Source organism: Paramormyrops kingsleyae, chromosome 5 (genome assembly GCF_048594095.1).
Source record: "Paramormyrops kingsleyae isolate MSU_618 chromosome 5, PKINGS_0.4, whole genome shotgun sequence".
NCBI classification, from domain to species: Eukaryota; Metazoa; Chordata; class Actinopteri; order Osteoglossiformes; family Mormyridae; genus Paramormyrops; species Paramormyrops kingsleyae.
This window is the reverse complement of record NC_132801.1, coordinates 21,900,337-21,920,583: the sequence shown is the minus strand read 5'-3', so window position 1 is coordinate 21,920,583 and position 20,247 is coordinate 21,900,337. Positions and strand designations below refer to the sequence as shown.

The window sequence follows — 20,247 nt, the reverse complement described above, 5'->3', positions numbered from 1 at the left end:
GCTTTAGTTCCCAAACCTCTCCTCAGGGGCACCTCAGCCATTCCATGTATTCATTAAATTTCACCACCAAACGAGATGTGCCACTGGTTGAGTCAAAAATAGACAAGTATATTGAACAGTTACTGCAAATACTGGAGAGGTTTAGGAGAGGTTTTGAAATTGTTAAAATTTTGACAGACATAATAGCACCAACATGAAGATCATTTAAACAATTTCAATGTCTGACTAAGACTTCTGCATGGTATATACTGTAGTATGTTGTTCTGTTATTCAGCCATCTCTTGTTGCCCTGCATTCAAATTCTGTACAGATGTTAATTTCATCAGTCCATTCATTAGCCATAACTGTTTATTAAATACAGTTACAGTGAATGATCCATCCATTTTCCATACTGTTATTCAGTGCAGGGCAGTGGTCAACCTGGAGTCCATCTCAGGATGCAAAGGGCATAGGGCAGGGGACACCCTGATCAGTATGTCACTTCATCACGTGGCACACTCTCCTAGGGGAAACCCATGCAAACACAGAAAACATGCAAACTAAGGTTCATCAAGAACAGGGGTGCCCAATCTTATCCACAAAGAGCCGGTGTGTATGCAGGTTTTTGGGATAACCTGTAGGTCAGCTGTTCAAACCCAGGTGTGAGGACTCTTCAGCCAATCAGTCGTCTAATTAGTAATCTAATTAGGGAGTTGCAGCAAAAACCCGCATACATACCGGCCCTTTACGGATAAGATTTGGCACCACTGATCAAGAATAACAACCTCACCCTCGACAATACAAAGAAGCTGATAGTGGACATGAGGAAGAGGAGGAGGCCTCATCAGCCACTGTTCATCTGGGAGTTTGAAGTGGAGAGGGTGAGCATATTTAAGTACCTGGGCGTCCACATCAGTGAGGACCTCACCTGGTCACTGAACACCACAAAGCTGGTCAAGAAGGCTCAACAGCGGCTGTACTTCCTGAGGAGGCTGAGGAAGTTTGGTATGTCAACCAAGATCCTCAGCAACTTCTACAGCTGCATTGTGGAGAGCACATTGACCAGCTACATCACCGCATGGTATGGCAGAGCTACAGCTATGGACTGCAAACGCCTGCAGAGAGTGGTGAAGACTGTGGAGAAGATCATCAGGACTCCGCTGCCCTCTTTGCAGAGCATCTACCACCGCAGAGTCCAGAGGAGAGCAGCCTCCATCCTCAAAGACCTCACACACCCCACAACATGGACTGTTCATACTTCTGCCCTCAGGACAGAGGTACAGAAGTGTGAAATCTAGAACCTCCTGACTCAACAACTCCTTATTCCTCACTGCCATCAGACTCCTTAACAGCCGACAGGAGTATGATTAGTGGACATCATCACCTACCTCATACTGTAATTTTTTGCACATGAAGCTCTTTTGCAGATTATACTTTAAAGTATTTTTTTTCTATTATATTGTACCTCAGCATTTTGTGTGGACAGCAAAGAAAGAATTTCATTGCACAGAGAAATGCACTTTTCTACTGTACATATGACAATAAACGCTTTGAATCTTGAATCAGACCAAGCAACATATCAATTCCTTTATGCTGACTGTAGCACCATAAGGACCTGTTCAACATCAGAATAAATGTGATAATGGTAATCATGTTGTTTTGCTTGGGCTATCACATAAGACCTCTGAGAAAAGTTAATTCCTAAATGCCGATCATCACTCATCAGTTCATTTAGGCCTTTAACAGTTAAGATGAGTATTTTGCAAAATCATCTTTTCCTGTATTCATAGTAATAAAACAAAAGTTATGGCATCAAATTGTGATGTTGACTGGTTATTTTAATTTCTACCATCAGGCTAAATATGACACTCCAAAATACCCACATCTATTGCTGTGGATGAGGAATATAAAATCCTATAGATGATCCAGTAAGTTCAAGCTATAATAGTAAAGAAAATGCATATTTTAGGAATTTGAGCAAATTCATTTCAGCAAATAATGGCTTTTTTTTTTACATTTTTATTTTGAGAGCGCAAGTAATATCACCAGAATCAACCTGCTTCAGTAAAGTTTTTGTCCCTACTTTTCATTTTTAATGATTTTGTGTTTTAAATTTAAAAATGAAAGGGGAAGGTGGTTTTGTGGGTTAAGGCATAATTATTTCAAGTAGACCATTACATTGGTTTGCAGATATTCTATCATCTAATGCTTTCAGAAATACTATATAACATTCAAAAGAAAGTAATGGAATGTGACCACAGGCATACATTGAGGGGTTATTTAGTGTCAGTTATACACCTGAGCAACTCTACCTCCAGATTCTGTATGGATACCAGAAAACCACGACCTCTTACTTGGCAAACGCGCTTGTGGTCTAACCCCACATACCCAAAAGCTGATGAATCCTATAGGGACCCCCCTGCTCTAAAACGACTTGCAAATATGTTCATTTTTACAGTAATGAAATGTGCACTCCAACAATTAATTTAATTATTTTAATCTTTTGCAGCTGCTCGTTTGGTAAAGTAAAATGTCAGATAAAATATGTCAGATAAAGTTGTGTGTACAGCAGCTCATTTTCAGTTAATTGTTATTTGTACTTCTTCCAGTCACAGAGCACTTTATTTTGAGACTTAAGTGAGAGAAGATCCTGTAACTTACTGCAAGTTATGGGAAATTGTAAAGTTTAACATTTTTCTTTTATTATGAAAATAAAATTTTGCATTGAACAAAAGTTCTTTTTTGTATATATTTGCTGTCATAGTTCTTAAAGTCAGAATCGACAAAAACTGGTATTGGCAGAATTGGCCAGAAAAATTGCAGTCGGTGCATCTCCAGTAACAGTCAAACTGTGTGCAAATCTACTGTACTGATTTTCAGTGCTATAAACAGGAAAAACAATTATACAACCACCATATAAATAAAAACAATTCAAATTTCCCCCTCAGATCAACAGAGGGAAAAACAAAAATTCTTATTCACAGGGATATTTCAGGAAACTGCTTTTTAGGCTTTGTTCAAAGTAGTTTATTCTGCAATTTCTTCACATCCTTAAAATAAATTGAATGTACGTGTATATTAACATATACCTTTCCCCCTAAGACTGTACATTGTTTAATAAGACACCAAGTTACATACAAAATAAAAACCACTCCTTCTGCACATAAAACAGTGAAGTCACTTTCACACCATGCCCAGACTTCAGCTTGTTGTTTTGAAACACTTTAAAAAGTTCACATTAATATTGACTTTTTTTTTCTTTTTCTTTTTTAAAATTGTACATGATGCATTGTTCAGCTTAGTTGCTCAGGAGGTGACAAATTTCGGCAAAGAAAACCAAGGATTTTAGCATGTAGATTCAGACATTTTTGGGGGGTTCTCTCTGAACATTAACAAGAATATTAGAATAAAAACCAATGCAGAATCACACATCTGAGAAACTACACACAAACAATTGTAAGACTCCTGTCACTGGTCATGGTGCCAACTCTCCTACCTCACCTTTAAGTGATACAGAGCACCCCACTCCAAATCCCCCACTACTCAGGGTTAATTTTTTTATATCACATCTTATCAGTCATGCCTATTGTATCTTATAGTAACATGCATGAAATTCTTTCATGTACCGATATAATTCGGACTGTCCAAAACAGTGTGTTTTAAAATGGTATGCATCACCAGCCTTCACCCTTTTTGCATAAAGGTGTTTCTTACTCCACTTCACTCATGTGCCTTCAGTAGAAAAATCACAAGTCAGAGTTCCTACACTGATGTTTATTAAGAACTCAAGATGGCATTGTCAAAAAAAAATAAAATAAGACATGAATTTAATACATGTTTGTCTCCTAAGGACTGAACTGTCCCAAACTTAAGGTAGTGAAATCTGTCCTCTTGCCCAGGGGAGATGGAGAACCCCACACAATAGCATATGGTCAGAGTGAAAGGAATAAGAATTCTTCTTACCACCCCTCCCCCTCAAAAGGGGTGGTGGGGGGGTGCCTTGTGTTTGGGGGCCAAGTGATCACTAAGGCACAGAGGGGAGGGGGGCTAAAAATCCCAGATGGTTAAAAATAATAATAAACACAAAACTATGTGTCAGGAGGTACTGTATTAGCAGCAGCTTTTTTTTCCTCCCCCGGACGAATACTCTGGCTTTGCACGGTAAGAGTTAAAAGACCTCGTCACTCTCAGCGGTGTGCAGCTGGCCATCATCTGCATCGGTCATGCTGCTCTCCTGAGACTCCTCTGCCTCTGCTTCCGCTGCAGATACCAGACATCACCAAAAAAAGGTCACATTGTCCTTTACTGTATCACACACACACACACACACAAGTTGGTCTTCCTATCTAAATGGGGACCGTCCATTCATTTCTATGGGAAAAACCATAATCCCAATCATGACACCCTCAACCCCTACCCATCCCTAACATTAACCATAAGTAACCAACCCAAATACAAGACATTTTTACTTTTTTGATTGCATTCACAGATTTCTATAAAACTGAGGTTATCCAAATGGGGACCTCAAATGTCATCTATGTAAACCCACACACACAAAACTGCAGCTATACTTGCTGCACACTGTCACACTATGTTTAGCAGTAGATGCTCCTCTGAGAAATCCACTTACATGTTTGTCATGAACAAGTTATTTTAGTATAGTATAACCAACTTGTGGGGGTGGGTTAAAAGGGGAATCCCAAATAGCAGAATTACAAGATAAGATGTCAGACCCATTTTCCTCCTATATTACCACTACATAACATCGATGAAAAATGTTCACCTGAATCATAAGGGTAATTGTCAGGAGTGACTGGCTCATCATCATCAGGGAGATATCGCTTGTCTATGGCCTCTTTAATCTGATTGTTTGCTCCTTTGGGATCCAGGTCCATCGCCCATGAGAAATTCATAAGGGCCAAATGTGTCTGGCCCAGTTTCTTATACACCTACAGGTAACAAAAGTTTAACAATTAAACTTTTCACAAAACAAAATTCCTTTTAGGCATATCAAATGTGCAAAAACTACATCAGGATAAAAGTGTGGAGAATACCTTTCCTATCAAAAAGTAAACAAGGGACTCTTTGGGCACAATCTGTTTCAGTTCTTCAAGTTCCTGTAGCGCAGCCTATTGAGGGTTTTAAAAAAGAAAACATCTGTATGTAAATTAACTCTGTATGACTTAAGACCCCTTCAGAAACTTGAACCTGTAATGTCAAATTACAAGTCCATGAAATTTATCCACTATGCCACCTCTTTAATTTAGGAAATTTCATCACAAAAATGTCTTGTAACTTTACAAAATGGGGACATTAGGCACTTTCCCATAGCAGGAACTTTTTTCTGGAACCAGGAACTTGTCATGTTCCCACTGCAGGAATTCGATTGTAGTTCCTTGGAGTTGGTTCCGGAACCTCAGAAGTAGGTACTTTTCACTCAACCAAAAACTACTCAGTGGGGCTTACAGTGATAAATTCTACTGACTGGTTGACCACAAGCACCGGCACTGACTTGGAAATTACCCAAAAGTGTGGGGATAAGAGTGGTAAAGGAAAGATTGAACAGACAAAATAATTTTTGTATGTTACATTAAATGTAACTAAGAAACTAAATACAAAATATTTCCATATTTCTGCGTTGGAAAATTCTACCGTTAACAGACATACATCTAATATTGCCGGTGCCGGCAGTGAAGCCAGCCATCGATTAGGGAGACTGGGTTAACAGCTGAATACCTCAGCATTAAACAAACATTTTGAAATGACACTCTCGTTAACAATTAGGAAACATTCATACTTGTAAATATAGTGCAGACTATTTGGGTAGAAGAATTGGCATAGTAGACAAAAAACACTTTCGTCAAAACAATTAACGTGTTACCTTGTACTTTTCATTAGCGAAGAGAATAGAGGCCCTGTGAAACTTGCATAGCGGATTCTTGGGGTCAATATCAATGGCTTTGTTCAGAGTTTCCAATGCATGGTCAGACTTTTTTAATGCATGCTGTACCTGTAAAGGAGACAGATTTCACGGCAAATACAAAAATCTCCAACTCTGCTGAACTCAGATATTTTCAATGATATACAAATTTACATCAAAATTGAAGGAATAGTCTTGGAGACTTTCAAGAAATTCCTTTATAAAATCTTGTAAACCCACAGCCCAAAAGTTCAACTTCTAGCATTTCTTACGTATTTACTATTTTATTTTGTTGCACTGTCTGGGAAAATGGTTATGGGTGGCTCATCTTCATTTACTTACTACACCAATGTGACAGAGGAGGACAGAACTCTGGGGGTTGATACTGAGGGCTTTTTTGAAGTGGATTTCCGCTAAGTTGAACTTCTCCTGTTTGTAATAGATCATTCCCAATCCATACCTAGGTGGTCAGAGAAATCATAGGGGGATGATGAGGTTTAGCCAGCGCCATACTTACTACCTGCTTTAATGAGTAATGGGAACTCCACACATTAAGCCCCCTACCATGCATTGTAGTGACGGGTGTTGACACGGATTGCATTCCTGAAACAAGCAAGTGCCTTCTCCAGCTCTTCTGTTAATACAAATTCGTGGCCCAGCAGCGTGTATGCATAGGCAAAGCTGGGGTCTACTTGGATGGCCCTCTGAAAGAATTTGATGGCGATATCATGCTCCCGCTGAAGGCTGAAGCAGTTTCCAGCAACACACCAGGCCTGTAAACACCAGTTGACAAATTGCATCACCAGGAATTCATCTCGCACGTACTGCATGAACAAATATTTCTGGGACTATTGTGTGCATATAACTAAACCATTTTCAAAACATATCAAAAGTCCCTAGGAAGGGAGCTTCTTTTGTAGTCTTGAAGAGGACTAATATAAACATTACTCATTCTCATGGACAAATGGAAACGGCAAAGGATAACAAAAAAAAAATATGAATGTTTGAAACTTCAGAACCTTGGAACTCAAACACCTTAACTCGACTAACTCAGACGTTGAACAGGTCTGTTGAATTTTTTTCCCCCCAACTTGTACCTAGACCGAAATCTTGGAACTTGACTGTTCTTGCTAAAACTTGTATGTGTCGAGATGCATTCAACTCTACCAATATGGACCTTGAATGAGTCCGTCAAGAAAAATCTAACAGCAACTTGCCCGAAAACTCTGAACCCAACAGACCTGCTAAAACTTGTAGGATCGAGACGCGTCTCTGACGGGCTGAAATAAAGGCACACGGACCTATGGGATGCTGATGCCTATAAATTGCTGTCAGTGTTGCTGTACTTTACCACTGAGTTCACCATGCGAAAGCTGCGTTTCTGTGTTGTGTGAATTTTTAGTGCTTTATCTACAAAACATTTAGTAATACAGTAACTATGACCCAAAGAGTAAAAGTGAGTAACTGTAGAACTTGAAAAGGAAATTATAGTGAGACTTGAAGGTGGTGCATGTGTGTCTGCTCTAGCTTTGGAGTATGGGATTGCCATTTATTTTCTGTTTAATGCTTTAGTATGTGTTTTATAATGATTGTTAATGCTTTTCATCATTAGGTAGGCAGTTAAGTTTAAATAGGCAATCATTTGGGGATATGGAATGGATCAAGTTAAATTATATTATTTCTTATGGGGAAATTTGACTTGGACTTTGACCAAATCGCAACTTGACCAGCCATCTGGAACGAATTAAGTTCATGTTCCAAGGCACCACTGTATATTAATAACCACATGTATGTTTCATAGTCCTCTTGGTTGGCCTGAACCTAGACTAAGATTCATAGCCACCTACACAAACGAGAATGGGCTAGGCACATACTTCTGGTGAGTTCTTGTCCATATCTGTGAGCTCTTTAGATAAGGCTGATAACGCCACATCTTTCTGGAGATGCCAAAGAGTGGTAGAGTAAATCTCCATCCCTTCCACCTGATAGCTCTCGATACGACGGACCTCAGAAAATATCCGCTCAGCCTGCAAAGAGGGGATACAGATTAAAGCCATTGAAATTTCACAAACTGTATAAAATTTCATAACTTATGTTCAACTGTACATGTTGACTGTTTACACACAAATTGATGTAGGGGTGGGTGATGTGACAAAAATATATCATGATTTTTTGAGGCAGGATCATGATCCACTATCTTATAGCGATTCTTTTTTGTGTTGGTTTTAAGACTATTTTGCAAGCTATTGAACAGTAGAATCAAACTAATTCTCTTATAAAAAAAATATAGCCCTATAAAGTAGGGCTGCACAATATCACATTGGAACATACTCGGAATTATATGGCGCATGCGCAATAATCACCAGGGTTTTGGATGAGGGGCTAAACATCTGCCCAGACACCAGCTTTTTGGTACAATATGGACGTTTACTTACGCCCACAATTCGGTATGCAGGTTAGTACTGGGCCAAAAATAGTAGTAATCTGTATAAATTCAGGATATCCTTATGTTTCATAAATGTGTTAAACTGCAAGAAGTACTGCCACTGTCTTTTTTACCTTGTTAATCCACGCTATCTCCTCTTGCAGAAGATGTTGTGGCTGCTGAGCTGTCCCTTTCTTCACCGCACTTCAGTGCTTATCACTTCCAAGATTTACCAGAACAGTAGCATGTGGCGTGCTCCACTAACGGAATTCCATAAACATAAGGATATGCCGAACTTATACAGGTTACTAACTTTTGGGCAGCACAATACACATTTTGTTAATGTTTTATGTGTACTTCTAATCTGCTTATCAAATTGTGGGTGTAAGTAAAAGTCCATATAGTACCGAAAAGCTGGTGGTTGCACAAATGTTTTGCCCATCGTCTAAACCCCTGGTGATTATTACTCCACATAATCACATGTACATCGCGATGTGATATCATGCAGCCCTACGATAAGGTAATACAACCTAAAACACAAAAACAACACCATACCCTTTCCCGCATTCTTTTGAGATGGCTAAAAAGGCTCGTCTTGTTACCATCCGACATTATCTTTGCAAATTTTGCAAATAACTTTGTGCAGTGTCAGTTTTGGAAAATCAAAACAAGTGCCATATTACCAATGTCAAATTCTTTTTAGGGACCAACTCCTCCATGCCCTCTACGACATTTTTGTCAAATAGGGAATGTGTTGCATGTTGGAACGAGGGCAGGAAAGGGAGAAAGGAAGAAATCCAAAGCAGTACCAACTATTTGCTATTACCAGTTTATTGGTGTGTCGAAATGGATCTGGCTGACAAAACAACCGTAGATATGTGTATGCGCTATAGAAATGCAAGTGAAAGTATGCCCACCATAGCATGGTACTAACGAACTCTCCATAAAGGAAGATCTTGGGGACATTTTAAATTGCTCACGATCCAAATCTCCCACCCATAAATAGAAGTATACAACACAACTAACTTTTTATGCTAACAACAAAGCAACCAGATATGCTGTCTGGCATTAGTATGCCTTAACCTTTCCTATAATACATAAGGAAACTAAATATCTCTTCAGCAATTACAGAAACAAGTGTGTTTTTGTGGGTTTAATCCATGAACTTTAATAGTATGCATGTCCTTTATGTTGGTGTTGTACAGGTGCACAGGACAGAGTTATTAAAAATGCAACAAAGAAAAAATACTGCAATAACAGTTTTAAAGAGTTATACTGAAAATCTGCCAATAAGATCACTGGTTTACATTTCCTGCCATGACTACAGAAGCAGACAGCAGCTGCTTACCTGCATGTATTCAGCCAGCTCAAAGTGCGCTCGTCCTATCTGACCCAGAACCCAGCCCGTGTTATAATGATGAGAGGGAAGCTGGCTCAGGATGTTGATGGCCTCTTTGCAGTTGTAGGTACAAAGTGCTAAGTATCCCTTCCCCATCTCTCGCATCAGGCTCATCAGCCCATCTGCAAAAAAGGAAAAAAAGAAGAAGAAAAAAATAATTAAAGCTCAATTTTCTTAAAATCTTGCAAATTAACTGTCAATTACTGATGCTTAACTGAAGGTGAGGCCAGAGATGTCACAATTACTTGATTAACCCCAATTACTTATGAAAAAGTATAAATTAGTTATCCTAATCAATTACTCAGCAATATGGTAGAAGAAAGATGGGGCACAGAGGATGAAGGTCCCAATAAAGACAGATAGCATCATGTGTGGAAACACTTTACATTTAAAGTGAATGAAAATGCAGTTGACTGTCAGTATTGCAAAGAAACAATCACCACAGCAAGACTGCAATGCAAATATCTGTAAAGTAGACGTTCAGGTTTGACAGACTCAGTAATGCGAGGTTTACCACAGATATGTGCTCTTTAGCCTCTCAGAGTAGCCTACAACAATATGACAAACCATTTTGCAAAAATTTTCTACAATTCCAGTATGTCAAAACGATCGCTTCTAAAACTAAGATTAGCCCCGTCACTTTGTTCAATATGGTTGAAAAACAATTTTAGGTCACTGTAAAACATATATCAATATTAAAATTTCTCAAATACTCAAATCAGGACAAGGTCAGAATGAATTACGCTTTTATTTATTCACATCAATGGTTCTCAAGAGGAAAACATAAAATGTCTGTCTCTGCTGAACGAAGTATCACATGTTCCAAAAAAAGAAAAAAAAAAGAAAAAAATTTTGAGCAAGTGTACAATGCGTTACATTTTCTGGCACTGCCTGTGTGTACATCGTGCCCTAGTTGAGACCTGTGTCATCTTTCAGGTGTCATTTATGTGTATTTATTGTTATTTATTGAAGCACCTCAGACCAGGGGGCTATTCTGGATAACTTCTTGGATTTAAGGTAGTATGGGCTAAATGAAAGTGAAAGAAGATAAAGACCATTTAACCCAGAGTACCTTAAATCAAACAAGATATCTAAGCAAGAAACCCTGCTTCGTGGAACACCCCCAGGTTTGAAATAGAGATAAGTGAATAATCCTGTATGTTCAAATATTAGTGTGAATAAAAAAATTAAAATTAAAAAAAATCTAATAATGAGCCATTTCAATTACCTGGCAGCAACATAATTAGTTGTGATTAATCCATTCTCTAATGTTTGCACTATATTTGGTTTAAAAAATTTGTGTGAGCTCTGCACACACTCCCTGAGCCAATCAATCATTTTCATCCTAATTCAGTCATATTGTGGCACATTTGTGAAAAATTTTATAAAAATGAGGCGAACAAGAACTGATAAGCAGAAGAGATTCATATTTCACATCATGGAAATATTTTCGATTCCATTGACAATATTGAGAAAAAGGAAGTGATTTGTTAGCACAACTCATTGCAACAAATGTAAGAGCAGATTATGCTGCTGCTTCTAGTTTCATATGCACATTTTAATACTACTTTTAATGTTTTAAGTTTTCCTCTTGCAGCAAGGCGTGATGTCTCTGTGTGTGGAAATAAATGCAAGAGCTTACAAGCCAGAAAAGTATTGTTAGGATCAGGTTGACAAAAAAAAAAAAAAATCACCATAACTTCTCAAGTAACATGCTGTTAAACATTATTGCATTACTGCATTTCAGCTCTTTAGTCGTTTCAATTTAATTTATTCAAGCTACTTTAATTTTTGTGTTATCCTTTTGCAATAACAAATATCACATCTTGGATGCAGAGCAGAATATTTTGATCCATGCTCCATACACATTTCTCCATGGACATGGTGGGGGCGAAATTGAGTATAATATGAAGAAAGACTAGCAAAACTCAAATGGGCATTTCAGGCAGAATTGACATCTGTAGTAAGAAACACTCATTACAAAAGGAATATATGATCATATTAAACATCCAATTTCCTAGGAAACACACAGGCCAGGTACAAGATCATTTAAATGGCAGCACCTACCCGCAGCTGCCTTCTGAAGAGTGAATGCCTGTAACTGTGGCGTGACCACGTTGGCCTTCCCTTCAGACAGGATGGACGAGTCAAGCTTCAGGATCTCTATGCTGTCGTTCATGTTAGATGGAGTTATGCCCCCTTTGCTTGTTTTAGATTTCGTTTTGCGGTTGGGGATTTTGGTGGGAAACTTCATTTTCAGCTTCTTGCTGTTCTCCTGCAATTGAAGACTGTCTTGATATGCATAGACACTTCCATTTCACTGTATCATGTTTCACTTTAACACAGAAGATTCAAAGCATTGAAATCCATTAAAGGTTTATGTTTTAATTATGTTAAGAATATTTTTGTTTCAGTCATACTACAATAAATAAGGTAGAGATGTTTTTGATGGATCAGGTATCAGCTACACGTGACAGATCCACATCCGATACTTACTCATTTAGTTTTTGGCAGTCTCTAAATGACCACCTATTTTGTGTTAAATGTATTTGTACAATCAATCGCACGACAGCTCATCACATTTTACATGTTTTTTTGCGGGATTCAAATAGAACGCTAACGCTGCCACTCCGCTTTTTTTGGCTACTCGATGACTCCACCTGCTGTGACGTCATGCGCATACCCTTCGCAGTACGAGGAGCGCAAGGTAAGACGTGATGATCTGGGAGTATTTTACACTTTTAACAGCAACTAGTAGCACAGCGATTTGAAATCTTTGTAAAAACAGTTTTGAGGGTGGAAGTAGCGTTTAGTGGAAAATCAAGTGGAACGGCACATTATGTATGTTACTGGTAGCGTAATTTAGTTATAATCATTTAAGTAAAAAGATCTCTTGTATCGGAATCTGTATCGGTATCAGCAGTTGAGTATCGGAACTGAAAAAAATCTGGATCGGCCCATCCCTAGTATAAGGTACAGGTACCTTGGCAGTAGAACTGGCACTAGTAAACAATCTGGAGCTCCTCCGTGGCTGCACGTTCGGTGGCGCAGCAATGGTCGGACTCAGCACTTGGGGTGTTGCACTTCCAAAGACAACAGGGAATGAAGGGGAGGGTCGGAGGGAACTATCAATTAACAATGAATTTCCCAGAAGTTCAGATTTAAAATATATAGATTAAAAGTAACCTCTACAGTAGGTAGCAGGGTGGAAAATTTGACAGAGAAAACACTGAATCCGAATCTTCAGACATGAACAGAAACTAAGCCCAGAGTATTTAAGGATCGCACACATAATAAGTAAAACTTGAGCACTAAAATGGGCAAGTGACAATCCCCTCAATTCCCATTTGGCACAGGAGGGCCACATACCCACCTGGTTTGTGGGGCAGTGGTTTGCGTCTGATTAAAAGGTACTGGTATAACATCTCTGCTGTTTCCACTCTGTGCAAACACTGATTTGGTTCCGGTTTGGCCAATTCGGGCAACAGACTGCAATTCAAGAAATTATGAAGTTGGAGAGGAAGGGTAATTATATAAAATACAAATACATACAATGCATTACATTAATATGACATTTACCTAGTCATTGCTATTATTAGAGCTTGACAGCATTAGCTGCTTGCCATGCAGAACACCTGGGCTAAATTCCTGTCATATTATTAATTTAAAGTAGTGTAGCAGCTAACAGACGTTTTGCTAATAAATTACAACTGAAGACCCAAAAGGGTACCCTGCTGCTCTGAAATTAAAGTTGGTAAAAATAAAAAATTATGTAATAAAAAAAAAAAATTCAACTGCAACCACGGGGGGGGGGGGGACGACAAAAAAAAGAAACTCCAAGCCCACCTCTGCTGCAGTGGTCACTGAATGACATGTAAGAAGTGGTGCATCTACCTTCTTTTGTGGGGCTCCAGACGGGGGCGGCTCCATGACAGAACCAGTGTTGGTGAAGTTCTGCAAGTATGAAGGGTCTCCTGGACTGGGCTCCAGTGGTAGAATTCCAAAACTACAATGACATACCCAGGATGGGTTTGATTAGTTTTGCATGTTTCTTTTTGCATGAATGCATGCATAAATCTTTAATGAAATGATTTGTTGTGGGAAGAGTTTGAGAATGAATTGCAGATTATGTCTGAGCAAACTGCCTGAAAACTAGTCATCTAACACAGTTTTTAGCGTTACATTTTATATATGCTGCACAGGCATTAACGCTTCAGTCATTTTGAAGGGCGGGGGGGCGGGCGGGGGGGGGGGGGGCTTTTTACTGGCAAACAGGACAAAAGCAAGCACACTAAAACAGCGACAGAACACCTGTATGTGGCTGTGAAGGTATGAGAAGTTGCCCAACATGACAGGAATACATATATTTAAGGTTAAACACAAAGCTCTTTAGACTGGTAAAATTGGAAATGCATTAAGCCAGGAACACTACCTAGCCAGCAGGTCTATGGCTAAGCCATTTTAACGCTCTAGCCAACACTTTTTGCAGTGTTCAGCAAATATCCAGCCATCACTTTGTTTTACCCAGTTGCCTTCCACAGTTGTTGTGGCCGGTGGGAGGAGTTGATCTCAGGTCGTCTTGAAAACCATGTTAATTGTAGCTAACAATCAAAAGGAGCAGCTAAGAATAACATTTGCTTATAAAATTATCCAGACAACGCCAAACGGCACAGGAAATACATGAACACTATTCAGACTGGGAAACAGTTACATTAGAGGAACTAATGAGTAAACTAATGATAAACTGCTGTCAGTCTTATCTGTGAACAATATGGGAAATATAGAAGTGGGAATACTGGGAATAGCTATGCACCCGTTGTTGTACTGTTGCATGGTGTGAATGACAATGAAGTTCACTTACTTACTATATTGCACCACGTCCAATAACACAAATTTTGACAAAAAAATATCACACGTCTAAATGTAATAGATTAACACGCTTTAAAAATTTTTAACACAGTATATACACACTATTCTTGTTCTACCCAAGAATACACAAAACCTACACTGAATACTCAAGCCATTTTTAATCTTGCATTAGCCCAAACCTATTTGTGCATTACCACAAATAATGCAAACTAGATAGCTTAACTATATTTCTTGCCACAGATGGTCTGGTACATCCCAGTCAAAAACAACCCTTTGCTGAGGAATTTTTCTAAATGGTTGGCCCTGCATAAATCCATATTCACAAAATGAATACGGAGCCTTCCTTACCTTCTATTTGAGAAGGAAAAACTAAAGACGGTCTTGCAACTTTCTATACAACAACCTTGCCAGTGTTCAATGATTTAGTTAGAGCTCCTTGACTGGAATATGCATTAACTTGTTTCCCCCCCCCCCCCATCAGTTTTACTATCAAAAGCAAAAGAGATCTGAAAAGGGAAAGCTAAGAGAAAAAAAAAAGAAAAGAAAAAAACAAATCACCCACTCCTAATTGTAATATTTCCAAAACAAATGTTTTACAACAAATTCGTTGTGTTAATCATAGAAAGAAAGAAAGATGCCAATGTGACCCTATTTTCAGTATGAGTACGTTATTGCTCAAACTAGGGTTGGCAAAATTCCTTTCCTCTTCCTCAGTCACCGGAAAGGTCTTTGAGTTGGAATCATTTTGTTGTTTTCCTTTCACTTTGTCCTAAACATTAGATGCATTTTTAAATCTGCCACCACTTCTTGTGTACAGTTTGTCACGTTGTATAAGGCAGTACTGTCATTTGTTGGTGCAGTTTATGGGGAAAAAAACTAAGCGCTTGGTTTTATGCAACAAATCTCCCTGCTAATGTGAACACTGCAGAAACATTGTCATGTAAAAATGAGACAGGGATTTGAATCAAGATTGAACTTTGAAAATGATTAATTGTGCAGTCCTCGAAATGCTGAGAGCCAGACTACATCAGGTGTGCGCACGCAATTCCACAACAGCAAACTAAAAAATGCTTTGTGTAAATATTTAACACCAAAATAATGAGGGCAATGCTCTGAAAGGTTCCAAAAACATCACTAGGCCTACATTTTTTAAAAACAAAATTCTTACGTAAATCAACACCAAGAACAGTACTCACTTTTAAAAACCCACAATAATATTTAAAAAATTCAGTCTTCACAAAAAAATAATTAAGCAGTCAAATCTAGCTTTATTATAGCCCTAGGAAAACCAGGGTAAAAACAGCAACTTTGATATATGGTCAGTGTGGAAGCAAACATTTTGTGTTACCCAGTTTTACTAAGGCTACCAGCTGTGCTGCATTAGATGGCCCTATTTCAGCATCCCAAATAGCTGCTAATCAGTTTGGAATGATTACATTTTTCAGAGACATAATTCTGGCCCAAGCTGTCATAATTAAAGACAAAGCATGAATTTGGTTTACAAAATTCGAGGACACTTGATGGGATAAAATCCCTACCTGGGAGTAAGTGGACTGAGAGCAGCTGGTCCGCCTAGCAAACTGCGCCCACTCTTTGGTTTGTTCTGCACCTGCTTGGACAGCAGGGAGCTACCGGTCCCAAGCGGCACAGAGTCAGGGGATATTACAGAGGCATCGATATAGGACACAGAGGAGTCCATATTAAGTGATGAATACTTTGAATTTGAAGATTCTAGGTTGAGTCTATTCAGCTCCTTTAAAAGAAAAGCAAAATATTACAGAACAATGTTTATAAAGGTTCAACAAGGCATTGCTCAAAGCTCTAAATTCTTACATTGTTTTATTATAAATGTAACTGGCCTCTTATTCTAAGATGACAAATATAAATCCAACATTTGTCATTACATAGGATTCAAGTTTTTGTTGAAAAGGAGTAATCCTTAAAAAAGTAAAAAAAAAACTTTTGCTGACAGTCATAAGGGAAGAGTAATGGCACCTACTAAAGTGTCTTGTGGGGTCTCCATCAGTACAGTTTCCACTTGTCTGTGGCAAACATTGTGGCTGGGAGTATGGACCAACCCGACTGGGGGTTGGCTGATGCTGCTGCTGAAATTTTGCAGGGAGGTCAGTTTGAACAATTGATCAGGGTCGGGCTTTTCACCTGCATAAGAAAAACAGCTTTAAAAAGATAAGCAATAAGGCATTTCTTTACACATTTGTTTATTCTTGCACATGGAAATTTCCTTCAAATGTTCCTGAGACAGAGGCAATCATTTCAACATTTTGAGCTTTTAGTTTCAGCCCTGCATTTACTGCTTAGTAAAGTACGGATGATATTGAACAACCAAAGTCCATTACTCACCAATCTGACACAGGGACTCAAAGGGGGACCAAAGAAAAGGATTCAAACTCAGGCTCTTTTGGTAACATTCGGAACCTTTGGCTAAACGATCTGTTTTGCTGCGAAAAAGAAATGCAGGTGGGTATAGTTTACCACACATATTCCCTTGTCCACAGCTTCCAATAAAACTACCTTGATAAGCCGTCAAGTCACAATAGCAGGAGAGCAAGTAATATAAGGCACAAGAGAAACTGACGTGAGGCAATTAGAACAACAATTTCTTTAAAGAAGATCACATATCATGAATTAATGCAAACTAAAACTTAATCCCACTTGGATAGCTTGTCATCGATCAAAATGCAGCAATGTTCCACAATGACTTAAAAGTTATCCCATCGTATTAAACAGTAATTGCACAGAAGACATAAGCAAGGATTGTCTGCAATTAAGAAGGGGAGTATGTTCATCCTACAGCTGAATTCAGTAGATCTCCTACCAGTATATCTGCCCCATCAGAGCCAGTGTGTAGCATGCCAGATCTCCAAATTCTGCAACAATATCATCCTGGCTCTTTTGTTTGTTCAGGACACCTCCAGTTAAGACCTGTTCTCCTTCTGCTAGCCTAAAAACAGAATTATACATACATGCTTTATTTGTTTTGCAGGCTCATTTTTTTTTTTTACTCAGTGACAAAACAGATGACTCCCCCCATTTCTTGTATTTGTCATTTATTCACCAGGAAACTTGCTAGAGGAATTAAATACAAGTTCCAAACTCAAGGGTAAAACAGCAAAAGATTTTAAAGCATTTCTAACAGAAAAGCAGTTATTGAGAATACCCATATAAACAACAGCATGAAAAGACTTCATAAAGACAAGGTATCAGTAATGGGCACCAGCTAAGGCTGTGTATGTTATGTTGCTTTGTACAGTCAAACAAATAAACAAAAGCTAGATGTGAAGTGCACAAGAGAAATCAGACTCTGAAACCCAAGATGGATACGATTATTGTGCATAATTGCCAGGTGGTTTAGCTCATTATATCCAAAACAACCCTAATTAGTAAAGGACAACACTTAAGTGCTTATTAAGGAGAGAGACAACATCAAAAAGCTTAAGATATATAATATTAAAACAACTAACTGTGCATCCTCAGGAATAAGAACACAAAAATGAAAGCAAAAATTGCTAAAATGAATGATCGTACTTGCTTAGGTCTACACAGCACTTGGCAAGGAGATATTTGCATTGTGGTGTTGTGCAGCTGTGCCCTTTGAGAAGGCGATATGCTTTGTAAGCCTTCCCTGAGCGATAGTAGCATGTCGCTAACAGGAAAAGTGCCTCTTCTGAATGCACTGTTGAAACAGAAAACATATTGGGGAAAAAAAGTTATAACCAATTAAATATATATCAGAAACTAAAAACAGGTAACAAAAGTACTTAAATATGGACAAACGTTTAAATGTGGGGTTCTTAGGTCTACATCTTTTCGTGTAAATGGCTTGATGACAAATTGCTTCTGTGCCTCTTCTTGACTTGATAAGGCCATGCTGGCAGATGACAACACTCCACTCAAAACATATGATCTGAGTGACTGACGTCATTACCTTCAGCATATAGTCTCTCAGCTAAAAAAGCAGCATCCCGATAGGCATAGTGGTTAAGTGCATGCCAAACTGCAGCCTGGAAACGAGGAGGGGGAAAAACAGCGTTTAAGTCTTTCGCAGAAATACATGTAGGTCTGTAGGTGACGGTGTGCGCTTATGATAAGCACACCTCATGCAGACTGCGGTCATGCTACGCAAACTGCTATAAAAACTATTTAAATCATGTAGACTACACTTGAGTTAGTGCACGTAGTTAATGCTTGTGTCCATAGTCAAAACACACACTGCCTGACATACATAAATTCTAACAGTCAAATTCATTCATTTAGAAGTACAGCGTAGCCATCCAACTGCACATCCACTACGATTTGCTCACCGACCGACACACACACACCCTACGATTTTTCAAAGGCTCTTATAAAATACAAACCGGGTCAGGGTACTAGCTAGTCATTCAGTAACGCGACGTATTCAGAGGTTCGTAAAAATAACACTGTACACTATAACAAATAAAAAAATGTCGTTTATGTATTAAGTAATACCAAAAAAGAAAACGTTTTAAATATGTTTGTTTAACTAGCAAAAGACTGAACAAATTGTCAGCTACCTCAAGAAATCGCAACAACATCTACGCTAAGTAGCTAGATGACATCGCTTGATTTGAGTCCAAATAGACGTTCCTGGTATGATATACATTCATTACACCAAACACTTTCATCGCGACAAAATGTACAAACGCCAAAAATGTAACCCTTCAAATTAAGTTAGCCGGGTGGCGAGCTAGCTGGCCGCAATAACCATTTACCTCCAGCGAATCACACAGCTAACTAGATTGCTAGCTAAAATGACAAACATTAGCAGCTGTAGCGCTAATGCATCTTGCTAATCTAGCCGACGTAGCATATGCTACAATATCCGTCTAGGCTTTTCGGAATGCTTCAAGCAGGAGAAATCACCACACACATTAAAAAATTGGGATTTACAGTTACTGACAAAAGAACCTGGGACCGACAACTTGTAATTTTCACGTTTATGTTCGCCCCCTGAAAGGCTGGCCGGATAAACAGGCCTCTTTCGTTGCCAGACCGCGGTCTAGGATTCCCACTAGCCGCCAAGGGATAGAGTTTCGGACTGGCGGCTTCAAACTAAACACCATATAACACACATAAAACCTTCCCTGTATCGAAAATGCGTTTTGCTACCTGAACAGGTTCCTGCAGCACCGTCATTCCGTATTCACACTCCTTCTCTCTGCCTATCTCGCCCGCGTCTTTCTGAGTTTAGCGTCTCTTGGTTTTTTTAAGGCCCGAAGGGATCTCCGAAGATTTAAACACATCGACCGTTACCGATAATGTCGAAGCCTTCCGGAAACACACGAAATCTACACGAGATGTGACGAGAATAAACGACAATTCCCGAGCTCGGAGCAGTATAAGCTTAACGGATTTAAAACCATTTAACTGTATAAAAAATGCAGTTCGAAAAAACAAAAGATTAAAATCCTTACTAACAAACGACAATAATGAGTTTTATTAGACCATGTACAACATATGTATTTACAATTAATACAACGCTAATGCAGGAAATACTGAGGTAATGTGGTGCAGTGGATAGCGATCTATTCTACATCTATTCGTCGGTTCGAATCCCATTTTTGGATCAGCAACATACATTTCCAGAGAGGGCATTGCCCAGACCACATTTCTGTT

General features: G+C 38.8%; 1 protein-coding gene across 1 annotated transcript; it reads right to left on the bottom strand.

Moving 5' to 3' along the window:
* Window positions 1-2,991: 2,991 nt before the first annotated feature.
* cdc27 (cell division cycle 27) lies at window positions 2,992-19,892 on the bottom strand. Its single transcript, XM_023837025.2, has 19 exons — window positions 19,741-19,892; window positions 18,539-18,614; window positions 18,139-18,286; window positions 17,429-17,554; window positions 16,954-17,051; window positions 16,592-16,752; window positions 16,131-16,345; window positions 13,618-13,729; window positions 13,097-13,212; window positions 12,707-12,806; window positions 11,791-11,998; window positions 9,673-9,845; window positions 7,774-7,926; window positions 6,464-6,672; window positions 6,242-6,359; window positions 5,861-5,989; window positions 5,034-5,108; window positions 4,763-4,928; window positions 2,992-4,239 (listed from the first exon to the last, which is right to left on the bottom strand). The coding sequence occupies exons 1-19, from the start codon at window positions 19,765-19,767 to the stop codon at window positions 4,148-4,150; spliced, it is 2,502 nt and encodes an 833-aa protein (XP_023692793.1). The 5' UTR covers window positions 19,768-19,892; the 3' UTR covers window positions 2,992-4,147.
* Window positions 19,893-20,247: the final 355 nt, after the last annotated feature.

Excerpts from the sequence above, each read along its gene's own strand:
- cdc27 (XM_023837025.2), bottom strand. The coding sequence starts at position 19,767 with ATGACGGTGCTGCAGGAACCTGTTCAG. Across the intron at positions 17,555-18,138 it reads TGCTGTGTAGACCTAAGCAA|GCTAGCAGAAGGAGAACAGG; the intron begins GTACGATCATTC and ends TTCTGTTTTTAG. Across the intron at positions 4,240-4,762 it reads CAATTACCCTTATGATTCAG|CGGAAGCAGAGGCAGAGGAG; the intron begins GTGAACATTTTT and ends TGGTATCTGCAG.